The 17,693-nt window shown below is 44.5% G+C and overlaps 1 protein-coding gene across 1 annotated transcript in view; it reads left to right on the top strand.

Annotated features, from left to right (window-relative positions):
- LOC141122060 (uncharacterized) overlaps window positions 1-17,693 on the top strand; it is a 396,180-nt gene that overhangs the window by 54,448 nt on the left and 324,039 nt on the right. Inside the window, exons 6-8 of the mRNA XM_073611856.1 lie at window positions 14,252-14,473; window positions 14,553-14,750; window positions 14,872-15,013. Coding sequence (XP_073467957.1) covers window positions 14,252-14,473; window positions 14,553-14,750; window positions 14,872-15,013 — 562 coding nt within the window. The remainder of the gene's footprint in view (window positions 1-14,251; window positions 14,474-14,552; window positions 14,751-14,871; window positions 15,014-17,693) is intronic.

Genomic DNA, 17,693 nt, shown 5'->3' with positions numbered 1-17,693 from the left:
TGTGTATGAAGAGGCGGAGCTCTGAGTGTGTATGAGGAGGCGGAGCCCTGAGTGTGTATGAAGAGGCGGAGCTCTGAGTGTGTATGAAGAGGAGGAGCTCTGAGTGTGTATGAAGAGGCGGAGCTCTGAGTGTGTATGAAGAGGCGGAGCTCTTAATTTATTGATAATAACCATAAGATGACTGAAGTAGGTGTAAAGTGGAAGCAGTAGATCTGCAGAGAATATTATTTGAGCCCCTAGCACTTTATATATGAATGTATCCACATATTTTAGTGTATTTGTGATGATTTATGTGCACACACAATAGCAGATGTTCTACATGACTAAATCTGCCATCAATTTTACTGCAAAATCAAAGGGGCCAAAATGTCTCCCCCCCCCCGAGCAGTAATATATTTCTATCCCCCTTGGTGGGAGTGGAGATGACCCCATCTATAAGGATATACAGTACATACACACAGCACAAGGCCGTGTTCACACTACGAGGTGTTTCTCAGGGCTGCAGTTCCTCTGAGCTCCACAAGATGGTGATCTTACTTCTACCCAGACAGGAAGTCTCTATGGAATACAGACAGGAAGTGATGTCAGGTACAGACAGGAAGTTCCGGGCGAGAGGTGAGTCGGGAGGAAGTAGACAGAAGACGTTGCTGGAGGAGGTAATAAGATCTTATTTTCTATTTACACCCAGTAACCCCCCGTCATGTCCGTCCTCTTCCTCCATAGTCACTGTGATGTCTTTTATCTCCAGCAGATGATGATACACACATATATAGTGTGGAAACCTAGATTAACCCCTTCAGGGGGATCAGTTGATGATGAATAGTGATGGGCTCCAGTGTGTTGGAAACCCCAAATTCCCAATCCCACCAGGAAGCCGACACTTCACAGTGCTGATGACAGGCAGTGAGACATTTCCTGCTCCTCAGCTGTACAGATCAGGAAATGTCTCATATCTTCCCTCCAAAGCTGGCCATACATGGTTCAGTTTTATCGTTCAGCCAGCGGGATGAGAGGAAAAAACTGAAGTGATTCCCCCATCCACACATTGGAGGGGGATGGGGGAATCCTCCCCGCTGCACTATTGTATTCTGACAATGGGGGGCGCTCCTCCGCTCTCAGAATACACAGATCAGTGATGAAGCTATTGGCTGCAGCCGCTGATGGAGTGACTTTTATCCGGCAGTGACCACACATGGATGGAAATGTGACCGATCCCTGCTGAACCAGCTGAATTTCCATGTCTCTATGGTCACCATAAGTCAGGGCTCAACAAATCCCAGATCACCATGGTGACTAGAAATGGCGTCCTGGGAAATTTTGAGCCCTGTGGAGTGGCCTGAGGAAGATGGAGTAGAGACACACACTCGCAGAGGCTCCGTCCATCCCCCACACCGTCCGGCTGTTTAACTGCTTTATACAGCCAATAATGTAGCGGGCAAACTAAGTGGAGTTACTGAGCCCGGAAACCTAACCCGTAATGAGGAGGAGAGACAACAAACCCCAGCGAACACCTGTGCAGCCCGAGATCCAGCAATACTTCCCGGGAACACGAGCGGCGGTATCCCGAAGCCGAACGGCGGAGAAACAGAGAGGCGCGGATTTTGAAAAACAGACGCCCGAAGCAGCACGCGGAGGACGCGAGAGCCGCGAACTAACAGAGCATACCCGACCGGCACCTCCAGAGAGGCTGGAAACAGAGGAGGGAGTGCCAGGCAATATGGATACACACCTGTTGGAGGATACAGCTCCAAGGTATGATGACAGGGATCTCAGAGCGCTCTTGCAAGCCCTGCCGACACGGATGGACATAGAGAAGATGATTGCACGCCTGGAGGAAGCACACAGCAGAGAGATAAAGGTTGTTCAAACAGAGCTACAACGGATAGCTAATAAGCTTGAAATGGAAAGCACCACATTAGCTTCCCTGGAGAATCGGGTCAAACAACTGGAGCAGGTACAGATAATGCAATCTTGTTATGCCCCCCCACTGCAGCTCCGTGTGGAAGAAATGGAAGATCGCAGTAGGCGTAAGAACTTGAGGTTCAGGGGGGTACCGGAGGCAATAGGGAAGGAGGACTTGCAGCCCATGGTTATGGCAATATGCCATCAGTTGGTCAACTCCACCCCTCCTCAGACCCTAGAGATTGAGAGGATACTTGGATCCTTAGGACCCCGCTCGACAGATTTAAGCAGACCCCGAGATGTTATATGCTGTTTCCACCGTTACGTACATAAAGAACTGATTAGCCGTAAGGCATGGGAAGCGGGAGAAATTACCAGACTTATCGCGAGCTACTCTACAGCGAAGAGCAATGTTACGCCCCCTATTGGACAGAATTAAGAGCACAGGGGGGTCATATAGATGGGGTTACCCTATCTCACTAACTGTAAAAAAGGATTCATCATCATTTAAGCTGAAAAACCCCACTGACCTCCCAGACTTGTTTATTTTTCTGGGGGTGGATAATATGGTGATCCCAAACTGGCTACAACCCACCCCAGGGTCAATAGGAGCGATGAGGCCTCCTTTGAGGGGGGATGATGAGTTAACACTGGGGAAGGGAGGGGACGAGGGTGCCCCCTAACAGGGAAGACATGATAAGTGAGGGGTGGGGGGGTAGAATTCCCCCTACCCAAAGGTCCTTTTTTTTTTTTTGGAGCAGAGGTGTGGTCCCGCCCCCCCCTCTCATTTGGGATGGGGGGGGAGGGTAGCCTGAGGGGGATTGATATAAATAGGCTATGACACTGGAGATATTGGAACTTTGAGTAACTGGGATGAAGGAAGCAAGAAGGAGAAGGGTGGAGGAGGGGTCCATCGTACATGGAAACAGGGGGGGGAGGGGGGTCCAGGGATGGGACGGCGATAAAGTAAAAGAGGAACCTGGGGGATGCTGAGGGGAAGTTAGAGGTCAGAGAATAAGAGAAGGAATATTAGAGAGAAGGGCCTCTCCTTTTCGCCCCCCCCTCTCCTCCTGTTTATCTGGTTGCCGTTTTTTTCTTCCACCCCCCCGGATTACCCGTAGGGTGTTCTCTCTGACTTTCCTGTCTGTGATAAATATAGAAATGGGTGGATATTGCTGCCAGATGACTGAAAATGAGGGAGGGGGGTGAGAAAAAAAATTTGGATAGGGCAGATGAAGAAGTAAAATATGATGTGATGTGATACTTTGGGATACGGACGGTTGGGGGGATGGGGATGGAAGCTGAGCTTTGCATCCAACTCAGACCAATCCCCTATATAGGCCAGGGCCCACAGGAAATAAAGGTTAGAGGTGGGCCGATTTCCTTAGGGATTTAGAGGGGGGATTGGTGATAGGGGTGGGGGGAGGGATTCTTATTAGGAAAGGATGGGTGGAGGGGTTGGGTTTGGGGGGGGTTCCTTTTTTTTTTTTTGGTTTTTTGTTCTTTCTCCTCTTCCTGTTTCCCCTCAACTTCACGGTGAAAGATGGAAGGGGTGAAAGTGACTTAAATGCTAAAGGACTTAATGTCCCAGAAAAAAGAAAGATGCTCCTTAATGATTTAAAAAGATCCAGCACGGATATAGCATTTGTGCAAGAAACACACTTTAAAACAGGAGGACAGGAGGACTCCCTTTCTTACAAAATAGATTCTTCCCTTGTACTTATCACGCAGTCAACCAGAAAGCAAAATCTAAAGGTGTATCAATATTGATCTCTAATCGGGTGCCATGGTCCCTTACAGGTAAATACTTAGACAAAAATGGTCGGTACCTTTTTTTGAAGGGCCATATTGGAGGTACCAAAGTGACGTTAGCCACTGTATATGTACCGAACGTGCATCAAGACTCCTTCCTGCGGAAAGTTTTATCAGAATTAGCAGAGTTCGCGGAGGGAAAGTTGATCCTAGGGGGGGACTTCAACATCCCGTTGGACCCTAGAGTAGACACCTCCTCCAGGACCTCCTCAGTCTCAAGCGGAACCAGGAAGGGTGTAATACGGAAACTGCATGAATTACAGTTGGTAGACGCATGGCGGACTGTACATGCTGGAGAGAGGGATTACACTTTTTTTTTGGACCCTCATCAAATGTACTCCCGTATAGACCTATTACTGGTTTCACATTATTTACTTGATTCAGTTTTGGGGATTTCCGTAGGAAGTATAACGTGGTCGGACCACGCCCCGGTCACGTTGTGCCTCTCTCTGCCGAGCGAGCCTGTTACAAGATCCCGAGATCCGGGCAGATGTAGCTAAAGAAATTATGGCATACTTTCAAATAAATGACACTCCGGGGAGTGACCCGGGCATGGTATGGGAGGCTCATAAAGCCGTGATCCGGGGGACTTTGATTAAACATGGATCCAGGCGTAAGAAGGAACGAGAAAAACAGATAAAAAAGCTATTAGAGGAAATACAGGTCTTGGAATCTCAACACAGGAGGACACAGGCACCCGCTGTGGGGAGAGAATTGATGCATCTGAGGCGGCAGATTACGGACATCCTTCGATATAAAGCTAAGGCAAAAATACAGCTAGGCAGGAAAACAACATACGAACTGGGAGACAATTGTAGTAAATTACTGGCCGGGAAACTTAAAGAAAGATTAACGACAACATATATACCTCAAATAAAAGGGGGAAACAGACAGTTAATATCACTGCCAAAGGGAATAGTGCAGAGGTTTGGAGAATACTACTCCTCTCTATATAACCTGAACCCAATATCTTCACCTCTTACCACAATGGAGGAATACCTTTCCTCAGCACGGCTTCCACGGATATCATCACCAGACCGTCATAACTTGGAAATGCCCATTTCCACCGAAGAACTTAGTGAAGCGTTAAAAACAGTCAAACCTGGGAAAGCCCCAGGACCTGATGGATTTTCCGTACAATATTATAAGAGTTTTTTTTCGATACTGGGTAATCAGATGACAAAGGTATATAATGAGCTGGGCCGAAGTGCTGCGCTACCCCCGGAAGCATTACTGGCACACATTTCGGTGATTCCAAAGGAAGGGAAGGATCCGGCGGAGTGCGGCAGTTATCGGCCCATCTCATTATTGAATGTGGACTTAAAGCTCTTCGCCAAAGTACTAGCCCTACGGCTCCAACCATTGCTTTCCCAGTTAGTGGATTTAGATCAAGTGGGGTTTGTCCCGACTCGTGAGGCGAGGGATAATACTATTAAGGTACTTAACTTAGTGCAATATGCCAACGATACAAATATACCTTGCGTTTTTTTTAGTACAGACGCTGAAAAAACATTTGATAGAGTAAATTGGCAATTTATGTTTGAGGTCCTTAAACATATAGGAGCGGGAGACCGTATGACCCAATGGATATCTGGAGTTTATACTTCACCACAAGCATTAGTTAAAGTAAACGGAGTATTTTCAAACAAAGAAAAAATTGTGCACTTGCATTAGATATTTAAATCTATATTACTACATGATTACCATAAGTAGATAAACAAATAAATAAAAACATAAATAAAAAACACCATCAAAGTTAATTGTGAGTGAATTAGAAAGTCGCTATGCTACAGAGCAAACAGCGACATGTAAATCAAATACTAATATTGACCATTGCATACATATAAACCAACAATAAAGTTATAAACTGGTGTGTAAAAAAGAAAAAACAAACAAACAAAGGTTATTCCACCCAAGTGCAAAGTCATAAGTGAAAAAGTTCAAAATTGCATCCTGAGTCGCAGGAAAAACGCATACCCAAAGTTCATGAATTGTATTCCTTAGTGTGTATAAAGGAATAAGGGGACGTGAAGGGACCTCCAACCACCAGTGGATGCGAAGGTTGATAATAGATGTATCCTTACCAGACACGTTGGACCTCCTTTATAGCAAGGTCTTAGAAGCATGCAGATTTAGCCCTCTGCAGGGACAGTAGATGTCAGCTCACCACACAGCTGGAGATGGTTCCGACACTTCCGCATTGATGTAAACACTCCCTCGTTTGGACTCGTAGGTAAAGAAGGGGAGAAAGAAAAAACTCCAATGGTATAGTATGTAAAAAAGGGGAATTTTATTGCCTCAGACAACTAGGCATCTTTAAAACATCCAAAACATAAAAGCCGACAAAATATAAAAACAACAGATACGCCCGTGCTAGGTTACATGGGGCTCTATGGCGATCTGGCGTACACTGCGTAGCCACGCCCTACATGTTTCGTGATAGGTCACGTCTTCAAAGGGGCACGGGCGATGCAATGAACCATCGCCATTTATAGTACTTCATTACATTCAAGCCTCGTTTTCATCTGAGTTTCAATTATAATTTGAGCATGTGCAAAGGATACCAAGCCTCGATATGGCTCCCGTTATAATGCTTCCTCTCTATTCAAGCCTCGTTTTCGTCCAAAGAACGAATTACGATCTGAGCATGTGCAAAGGATACCAAGCCTCGACATAGCTCGCATTATGAAATGCAAACCAGGAAGCTTGTTCCTGAATGTCAATAGCACACTTTATATGGCCAACATTTTGTTCTCATCTCAAACTAATATATGTCATCTATTATAGGTCTAAGCAATTAGTTATTTTTGGGTCAAATCGTCCCATTTTACATACTGTAGGACACTACTCCTACAGTAATAGCAACAAAAAAAGGGGAAAATTTGAAAAGGACGAAAAATTAATTAAGAAAAAAAAAAAAAAACACCTGCTAAATCTAAACAATATTGCTTGTTCTTTCCTCAGACCACAACTACTGTATTATTGAAAAAAATCTCTATATTTGGGGGTTACATTACTAAGAATCGTCATACATTAGTCCTATATTTATGTGTATTACTACATTCAAAGGGCAGCCATATCTCGACATGGTATCCCCCTATATTTTTTACAAAACCGACAATATAACCACCCCTAGAAAAAGAGGGAGAGGGGGGAGGGGGAAAGGGAAGGGGGGTTTACAAATTATTCTCCCAAGTGTCGAAATCAATGCGTCCACACACAACATCGTCTAAGCATTGTCAATAAACGCATTAATCTCGACATGTACATTGAGCCCAAAGGGTTTTAAACATTTCATTTTATATATCCACTCCATTTCGAGCTTGGATATAGCTCGTTTTTTCGGACCACCCCTCCATGGTGTCTTGAGTCTATCTATGGCTATGAATTTTGTACCCCTAGGATCTCGCCCATGTACATCCAAATAATGTTTGGATATTTCCAATGTGCTCGTTCAATCTGACCTGAAGGGGTCGTACTGTACGGCCCACGTATTGTAATCCTCATGGACAGATTAAGAGGTATACTACGTGGGTGTTGGAACAGGTAATTAAGGATTTAATCGAAAAAAATCCTCGAAGTGCTGGTAGAATGGAACTGTTTCACTTTACGATCACTTTACTTTACAAACAGCACAGTTTTTACATTTATAATACCCAACCAAGTTCTGAAAGAACATGGGTTTCCTGGTGGGAGGGTCGCAGACACCGGGAGCTATCACTGATCTGATAGAAGGTACTCCTCTGAAAATTACACGAGGTTTCTCAGGAAGTAGAGGGCCTAATACACTGTCATTTTTAAATAATATGCCAGTGCTTATACATCAATTTCCTAACCAAGGAATATTGATGAGAGTAGCCTGTTATAAAGGGACAAATGGACTCTTTCCTTTCAGGAATTTCCACCCTACTCTTATCTCTAAGGAGTGACTCTTTATCAACCAACTCCACCTCTCTCATTTTTTCCTCAAGTAAAGGAAATTCATATCATTTTTCCAAAAACCTCTCAGTAAGTATCTTAGATTGTACTCTAAAGTCATTGATGGTAGAACTATTAGGTCTAATACGTAAGTATTGACTTTTAGGAACTGAATCAAGCCACGCTTTATGGTGGCAACTGTCTCTGGGGATAAATGAATTGCGGTCTGTGGTCTTGAAATAAGTAGAGGTATGCAAAGAGTCTCCCTCTCCCTTAATTACAAGATCTAGGAAGTTCACAGATTTTAAACTGGCCTCATACTTAAATTCAATCCCCCTGTCGTTCCTATTTAGATTTTCCAAAAACTCACAGAGAGATTCATGGGTACCGTTCTACAGGAGGAGGACGTCATCTATGTACCTTGCCCACAGGACTAACTCCGATCTCCTCTGGGCATAGATGACGTCCTCCTCCCATTTCCCCATGAATAAATTAGCCAGGCTGGGGGCGAACTTCGCTCCCATGGCAACTCCCTTTGTTTGAAGGAAGTATTGATTCTTATGCCAAAAAAAGTTGTGCGTGGTGGCATATTCAAGAAGTTCCATTATAAACCGCTTTTGTCTCCTTGGGAGTGAGGGGTCCTTGTATAGAAAGTATTTTACTGAGGATATACCCCATTCATGGGGGATCGTGGTATACAGGGACGTGACATCGGCAGTTACCAGCCAATGTCCCTCCCTGTATCCACAATCTCTTAAAAGATTAATGGTATGTTTACTGTCCCTAATGTAAGCGGGTAATGATCTAACCAAGGGTTGGAGAAACCCATCGATATACTTGCCAACTCTTGAGGGGATGGAATTTATTCCACTAATAATTGGACGGCCAGGCGGGTGTATAGGGTTCTTGTGGATTTTCGGCAAGTAATATATAATAGGTATCCGTGAGGATACTGGTATCAGAAATTGTTTCTCTTTTTTGTTGATAATACCTGATTGAAACCCAAAATCAACAATTTCCTCTAATTCCTTCCTGTACTTTATACCAGGGTCGGATTTAAGGAGAGTATATGTAGTGGAATCTCCCACTAACCTGTCCAACTCCTGTAAATAATCACTTTTATTCAGTACTACAATACCCCCTCCCTTGTCAGCTGGCCTAATGACAAGGTCTTTGCGTTTGCAAAGTTGGTCCAACCCCTGTTCAAGGTCCTTGGTCATTCTATTATTTTTGATTTTTAAATGGTCAAGGTCCCTTAAAAGAACATCTCGAAATACCCTAATTGAAGCTGGTAGACCACCTGGGGGATTAAATAATGATGCGTTTGCAAGGCCTGAGTGCCTAATATTAGTGAGATATTGGCTTTGGGTACCAATAGGATTAGATAATAGATACCTTTTGATATTTAACTTTCTGGTGTATTTGTGAATATCGATATATGTTTGAAATTTGTTAAGTGGCTTGGGAGGTGCGAATTTTAAACCCTTATCCAAGATGGCAGTTTCCTCTTGGGTCAGGGGGGTATTACTCAAGTTAAAAACACCTTGGCCAGTTAGACCCGTTTTCTTTTTGCTCCTTGTTCTCCTCCCCCCTCTGACTCCTCTCTTTTTTCTAGTGGTCTTTGATAGTATTGATCTCCTCGGGGAAAACCCCAATGTTGAGATTGGGAATACTCTTCCCATTGTGGATAATTAGGAGTGTGCTGATCCGTCCGCATATCTCTTTGGGGTCGAGGGGGGCGATCCCAGTTGGATGTGTCTTTCCTTGGGGTATGATTGCCTAAGTATGAACCTCCATAATCTTCCTCCTCCCTGTATTGATAATGTGTATCTCTTAAAGGTTGGAAGCGATTTTGGGTGCGGATGGGATATTCATCCTCGTATGGCGTACCCCGGGGATCGTGATAACTAGGGTAATGACCCTCACGATAGCTCCCTGTTCGCCCACTAGGGTGATAATCCTCCTTATGTTGGGTATGATTCCTTGGTTTCTGATTCCTAAACTTCTTTTTAAATGGCTTTTTTGTTTTGAGTATTTTCAAAACCTTTTAATATTACAAATGGCATGCGCCAAGGATGTCCGCTGTTGCCATTATTGTTCGCGCTTACGTTAGAACCCTTACTTAACAAGATTCGCCAAAACCCAGATATCCAGGGGCTATGCTTGGGAAATAAGAACTATAAAGTGTCAACTTATGCAGACGACCTGCTGTTTTCTATGTCTAACCCGCTTATCTCATTGCCCAATCTTATGAAAAAATTTAAGATCTATGGAGACCTATCAAATTTAAAAATTAATTAAGCGAAATCAGAAGCGATGGGGGTGAGGCTGCCCCCCCCCCCCCCCAATACAAAAGGCTATACAACCAAATTTCAATTTTAAATGGGTACCTGCGGTGCTGAATTATTTGGGTACATATGTACCATCAAATATAGGAAATACTAAGCAATGGGTAGACATGGAACAACAGCTGAGCCCCGTACCTCTACGCAGAGCACCCTGGTGTTACAAGGAGTTACCCTCCACCCTTAAAAAACATCCTATTTTAGGACCTACATTACGAATTTGTGCTAAGTTTTGCAGTATTCCTAGATTTTCCTCGAGCCATTCACCTCTATACCCTATACTGGGAAACCCCAAATTCCAACCAGGAATGGAAAAGGGAGCATTTAGTAAACTGGAGGAGAAGGGAGGTTTTCAAGTGTCACACTTTGTGCAATTGGAGGCTTGGCCAACAATTGCAGCATTGATTAAACCAGGAGGGGATTATAAAGTAAATTTCTGGCAAGCGATACAAATTCGCCATTTCTTAGGGACCTTGGGACCACCAATAAACTACCGGCGTCAACTTACGGTATTTGAATTATACTGTGAGGAGAAGGAACCTCTCGCTCGGGTGATCTCTAAGATTTACACACTGATAAATACCCCGTCGGAGGAGTTTGTGCTACCATCCATTAGTAAGTGGGAAAGAGATCTTAATAGAACTTTAAATCCAACCCAACGTAGAAAGATCATTTACTTGGCAATGAACTCGTCAATAAATACATGGACACAGGAATTAAATTACAAGTTGCTAACTAGATGGTATTACACCCCGTCGAGGCTCAGGAAAATTACCGCAGAAACTTCAGACCGATGCTGGAGATGCGGGAAAGAGGAGGGAACACTCCTCCATATCTTTTGGTCTTGCACTAAGATCAGAAAATATTGTTTAGAGGTTCAAAACATCTCTCAAAAACTTACAGATTTTTTAATACCAGATGATCCCGCTTTTTTTCTGCTCCATTGCTCACAGATCCCGACGCAAGTATATAAAAAGTCTGTGTTGTGCCACTTGGTAAATGCTGCCAAGTCCTGTGTCACTACGTGTTGGAGAGATACAAGACCACCCTCTATTGCAAGGTTGCTTAATAAAGTTAGAGAAATTGGAGCCATAGAAGACTTGGTCCACTCAGCCCAAAATAGAAAAGAACAATATGTACAAACTTGGTCAATATGGGACCGATTTGTATGCTCAGAAGAAGGGAAGAGAAAGATGGAAGATAGAACAGAAGAATGAGAATGTTTTATGTAGAACTTCTTTGTATCTCGCCGTGTAGAGGGGAATAGGGAGAGGAGGAGTAGGAGATTGGGGTTTTTTTTTGTTTTTTTTTGTTTTTTTGTTTGTTTAGGTAGGGCTTGGGGTATTTAATAAAAGGAACTAAAGGGAGGATTAGAGAATTAAATAAGGAATAAGATACTGGGAATAAGCCTTGTAGTACCGAGGTCCTAATTTAGGTAAAATTATAAGGGTATAACCTATGAATGTTTATGTAGAGACTAAGGAACTTTAAGATAATACTAAAAGCAAATATAAAGTATTGAATAGATGTATTTGTAAGTGTTTAAATGCGATGTAACTATGTATTCTCTAACACCCTTTATATAAATAAAGAATTATAAAAAAAAAAGAAATGGCGTCCTGGCCCATTCTTGTCAGCCCATTCGCACTGTTGGTCTGAATAATGTTTCTACCTGAAACCCGGACACATTATTCAGACAGGAATGTGGCTCGGAGCGGGGCCAGGCGGGAGGGTGAGGGGAGGAGGAGGAGGAGATGATAGCACCCGACCTGTGAAGTGAGGGGTGGACTGGACAGGACAGCGGCATGAGAGGACTCATCTCACTGAGCTCCCGCTGCCGATCTTTCTCCTTTCCGCCGTCGCATTACTGTCACCATCGGCTCCTGCTTCCACCCACAGCTGCCTGTGTCCCTGCAGAGCCCTCCGGCAGAACAGAGAGGAAGGAGCGGGACCGAATCTCCAACATGGCGCCACCTCGGCACTGCCACAAAGATCCCCACAAGGTGCTGAGAAACAGGACTACAGAGTCCTTACAGGAGTAACCAGGACAAGCCTGCAAAGCAGCCAGCTAAGAAACCAGCCAGGGAGGGACATGCTGCTTTATGTACACAAGATGTCCTCTCCATCCACTCTGCTCTCACACACTGCTGGGGGAGATGTACAGGACATGCAGGAGGACACAGGGGAGGGGGGATTGGATTACTGTCCTGAATTCTGAACCCTTCCCCTGCACCCCATGTCCTGTGTTATACACCCTGCACCCCATGTCCTCTGAACGCCACCCTTCTCCTGTACCCCATGTCCTGCAGTGACCTCCACCCTGCACACCATGTCCTGCTTTCTGCACCCCATGTTTTACACCCCCGAATCCCATGTCCTGCACCCTTTGTCCTGTGTTCTGTACCACATGTCCTGCACCCCACGTTCTGCACACTGTACCCTTCCCCTGCACCCCATGTCCTGCACCCTTCTCTTGTACGCTGTACCCCCTGTCCTGCATTCTGCACCCTACACCACATGTCATGCATCCATCTCATGCACCCTGTACGCCATGTCCTACGTTCTGCACCTCACAGATTACTCACACATTACTTGCCCAGCCCCCGGTGCTGACAACCCACACTGCTCTAAAAAAAAACCTGTCTCCTAACTTTTTTAGCTGGCTCCTAGATTCAAAGCAAATTTGTCAAGCCCCACCAAAAATGACTTCCTCCCCTCCCCCTCATCTCCTTCATTATGTAAGTCATGCTGAGATAATCTTCCATTGGCTGAGCAATATTCTCATTTGTCTCTGAACTCCTTCTTGCTATTCCTCGTCCTGCCTGTTGTTTCCTTGGATTGATTTTCTGTGTAGTGACCCCGGCTTCATCTCTTGGATGCGCTCGTCTGTTGCTTGTCCTGACCTTTATCCTGATTCCTGGATCTCCTCCTCATCTCTCCTCCATATCCTCTTACACAGCTTTTCTCCACACCTGCAGTGACCCTGGGGTGTGGAAACTTGGCACCAGGACTCAGCAAAATTCATCCCCACCATTAGGAGCTCTGGAGAAAATTGTCTGCTATTTACACTCCATTCCTCCGCACGTCACCTGATCACACGACAGCTTACTTTCACAGATTCCTGACAGATTTCTGTATGGTAAAGGTCAAAGTTCACTCTTCAGTTTAGAAGAGGAAGGACACACTCAGGAACAATGATTTGGTTTACACAGAAGCCTCATATAGAGGGCCCCTCAAATGTATCTCCATCCAGAGTCTATATTTCCTATGACATCACACTGACCTCACAACTCCTCCTCCCAATGTCCCTCCATCCAGAGTCTATATGTCCTATGACATCACACTGACCTCACAGCCCCTCCTCCCAATGTCCCTTCATCTGGCTTTTGTATTGGATGCTCTTAGGATGTGGGTGGACCCTTGGCATCCTCCCTAGCAAAGTGGGACTGTTGGTCCTGCATTGTATCTAATGACATCAGAATGCCTGCAAGAAGCTTTTAACCTGCATACTATGGGGGTCCTGTGGGGGTAAATCATACCTCAACCTGAAGTGGGGCTTTAATAAACTGGAAAACTGAATGGTGAGGTGAGGAGGATTCTGGGAATATCATTTGATTTTGCTCTCTGTGTTCAGATTTAGAGTTTTCCTCCTGTGAAGTCTGGAGATCATATGACCATCACATTGCCTCCACCTCCCTCCCCGATAGAATAGAGAAATACAAAGAAGATTCTAGAAGTCACCAGAGAGATCATGGAGGAGAGGTGAGCAGTGCTGGGAATTCTGGGACATTATCCAGTAACAGACAAGGGATGTGTCTGGATGGTGACTGTATCATTGTGTGTGTCAGGTTCCTATAAGGTGTCAGGATGTCACTGTCTATTTCTCCATGGAGGAGTGGGAGTATTTAGAAGGACACAAGGATCTCTACAAGGACGTCATGATGGACAATCAGCCGCCCCTCACATCACCGGGTAAGAGGAGACTTTATTGTAAAGGAGAGAGCAGTACGGAGGGTCCACCTAGATCCCCCATCATCTGATAAACACATAGAAACAATGTATTCAGTCAGTGTGTGTGTTTCCTACAGATGGATCCAGTAATGGGAACCCACCAGAGAGATGTCCCCGTCCTCTGTATTCCCGGGATTCCACACAGGAAGGTCACACCATCCCTCACCATCATCAGGTAGATGAGGAACAATCACTGATAGTATCATTAGGATCTGTACATTATCTGCATTGTTACCATTGATGTCATTTTATTCTATATTCAGAGTGGAAACCTGAGAGATTCTAAAATTGAGGTTAAAGAAGAGATAAAAGAGGAGGAGGATGAGGATGGGGTGATGGAGGAGTTTCTAAAAGAACACAAAGATCTGTACCAGGACACCATGGTGGAGTCATCCAGCTACAGGAACCCACCAGAGAGATGTCCCCGTCCTCTGTATTCCCGGGATTCCACACAGGAAGATCACACCATCCCTCACCATCATCAGGTAGATGATTGACAATTATTGGTAGTTCTGATTTATACACAGCATGATTGTTACATTGAATGTTTTATTATATATTCAGAGTGGAAACCTTGGGGATGATAATATTGATGTTAAAGAAGAGTATAAAGAGGAGGATGGAGTGATGGAAGAGTTTTCAGAAGGGCACAAGGATATGATGGAGCCACCAAATACCAAGAACCCACCAGAGAGATGTCCCCGTCCTCTGTATTCCCGGGATTCCACACAGGAAGATCACACCATCCCCCACTGTTACAAGGTTGGTGGGACAGAGGTTATAAAAAGGACTTATAGAGACAATATGTGGATTTTCTATGTGATGTCACAATAATAAAGCTTATATCTTACAGATGATATTTTCTCTCATTTTCTTGATTTAGAGTGGAGATCCAATCGATATAGAATTTGAGGTTAAATCAGAAGAAGAAGAGAGGTATGTGAGGGATGATCAGCAGTCTATGGAGGAGGATGGAATAACGGGGACATTTATAGAGGAGGACATTCCTACAGAGATCAGCACAGGTGGGTCATTAACACTAAATACATTCCTCCACCCATACTGCTCACTGATTGGTCCAGAGTAGGGCAAGGACTGGGTGATAATCCTCCTTCTCTGTGCTGCAGACACAATTTATGTATCTAGACTGGATTTATGGAGATTCTGGGGTTCAGCTGGCAGCAAAAGGTTGATTTTCACCATAAATGTTGCTCTACCTAGGCACCTTGGGCATGTTCTTTGGGTCTTCTGCCCCATGTCCTGGTCTAGCATGATCTCTGACAGGGCAATTCTCCCAGGATTACTTGCTCTGTTATTTGCTGGCTGTGTCGGGTGGAGGGATATGTCTGTATAGTCTCAGACCCAAGTCCTGACCCCTGCACTATATACTAGAGCTGCACGATTCTGGCTAAAATGAGAATCACAATTTTTTTGCTTAGAGGATAGATCACGATTCTCGCGGCGTAACATCATCTTTCAAATTAAAACAAAAAAAAATTGTGCTAACTTTACTGTTTCATTTTTTTTATTTATTGAAGTGTATTTTTTCCCAAAAAATTGCATTTGAAAGACCGCTGGGCAAATACAGTGTGACATAAAATATTGCAGCAATTGCCATTTTATTCCCTAGGGTCTCTGCTAAAAAAAATATATATATATTTTATATATATCTAATGTTTGGGGGTGCCAAGTAATTTTTTTTTTAGCAAAATATATTGATTTTAACTTAAGAAAGAAGTGTCAGAAAAAGATTTAGACTTTAAGTGGTTAAACTTCCTGCATTTACACCTTGTTTAAAGCTTGGCAGATTGCCCAGGTTATTTGTTTACACAGAGAAGTTTATCCCTTTGATCTAAGAAGGAAGTTAGATACAATGTTTCAAGTTCTAAACTTGGCAGACTGCCTGGATGTTTTCTTTTGACAGCTGAGTGAGCAGATAATCTCTCCACTTGTTTATATGAAAGAATCGGCAAACTCAGCAGGAGAGATCGTCAGGGGAGGTAAATTGAGATCACGATTTTTTAACGATTAATTGTGCAGCTCTACTATATACTCTAAGTCAGGGGTGCCCATGTGGCCCGCGGCGTCCTCCGATGTGGCCCAACATGTCTTGCTCTGAGATGGCGGGTTGGGAAGCCCAGATCGCAGGTTCCAGACCCTCCATCTCCGAGCATCAGCGCGAAGAACGGAGCCACTGCTAGAGAAAGCAGAGCCGATGCTCCTGTATAGTGCCGACTCCTTCACAGGCGGAGTGATACCAAATGTACTCCGCCTGTGACAGGAAGTAACGGCTTTGCTCTCTATTGCCGCCGCGTGATTCTGTCACACTAATGTACGGGAACCCGCAATCTCGGACAGCAGCCAGCAGTGCCAGAGCCAGCAGTGCCAGTCACCAGTATCAGCCACCAGTACCCGCCAGCAGTACCAGTACCCACCAGCAGTACCAGCCAGCAGTATCAGTACCCGCCAGCAGTACCAGTACCCACCAGAAGTATCTGCCAGCATTACCAGCCCTGGAGGACAGCCAGCAGCAGCCATCAGTTATAACCACCTGGTGGACAGCAGCAACCAGCTGCAGGAATCCTGAGGAAGAAGTGAAGATTGAGGTCAGTTGAGATGCAGGTAAACCGCTGTGCATCAGTGTGAAAGCAGCCTTAGGCCCCTTTCACACGATCGGTCCGATTGGGTCTGCCTGTCTGTTTTTCAGGTGGACCCAATCGGACCCTCCATTCACCTCTATAGAGCGGCAGATGTAAACGGACTTGTGTCTGCTTACACCCACTTATCTGCAATCCGATCTGCTTGAAAAAACAGAAGGGGATCTGTCCCCTTCTGTCTGGGCGGATTGGAGGGCCCTTAGGGTAGAGCGGGCTGCATCTGTGTCTGCTCTACATATACAGAGTGGACACAGACCTGCCATCCGCCTGCTACACTTATCGTGGCCCGCGACCTGTTACCAAGTCCCTAAAGTGGCCCTCGCTCCTCAAGAGGTTGAGCACCCCTTCTCTATGTGGTACATTACATACTCCTGACCCCTACACTATATACTCCATGTTGTACATTACATACTCCTGACCCCTGCACTATATGCTCTATGTTGTACATTACATACTCCTGACCCCTGCACGATATACTCTATGTTGTACATTACATCATTCTGATACTATATAGTCCTATCTGTTGTATCTTATACAATATGTTGTACATTACATAGTCCTGACTTCTGCTCTCTCCCCTCTACCCACTGCTATATATACACATAATATGTATTCTCTTTTATTACACCCGTTTCCTACCAGCTGGACATTTTATATCTGATGATTTGATTGGTTCCTGCTGTGCTCCAATCTGCTCATGTCTACATAGTTACATAGTAGGTGAGGTTGAAAAAAGACACAAGTCCATCAAGTCCAACCTATGTGTGTGATTATGTGTCAGTATTACATTGTATATCCCTGTATGTTGCGGTCATTCAGGTGATTATGTAATAGTTTCTTGAAGCTATCAATGCTCCCCGCTGAGACCACCGCCTGTGGAAGGGAATTCCACATCCTTGCCACTCTTACAGTAAAGAACCCTCTACATAGTTTAAGGTTAAACCTCTTTTCTTCTAATTGTAATGTCTAGTAATAATCTTTTTATTACTATTTTAGTAGATGGATGGGAGATGAGGAAAACCTCAGAGGATTGTCTCACTTTGTCTCC

This window comes from Aquarana catesbeiana, unplaced genomic scaffold (assembly GCF_042186555.1).
Source record: "Aquarana catesbeiana isolate 2022-GZ unplaced genomic scaffold, ASM4218655v1 unanchor237, whole genome shotgun sequence".
Lineage (NCBI taxonomy): Eukaryota > Metazoa > Chordata > Amphibia > Anura > Ranidae > Aquarana > Aquarana catesbeiana.
This window is presented reverse-complemented; position numbering and strand designations above follow the sequence as displayed.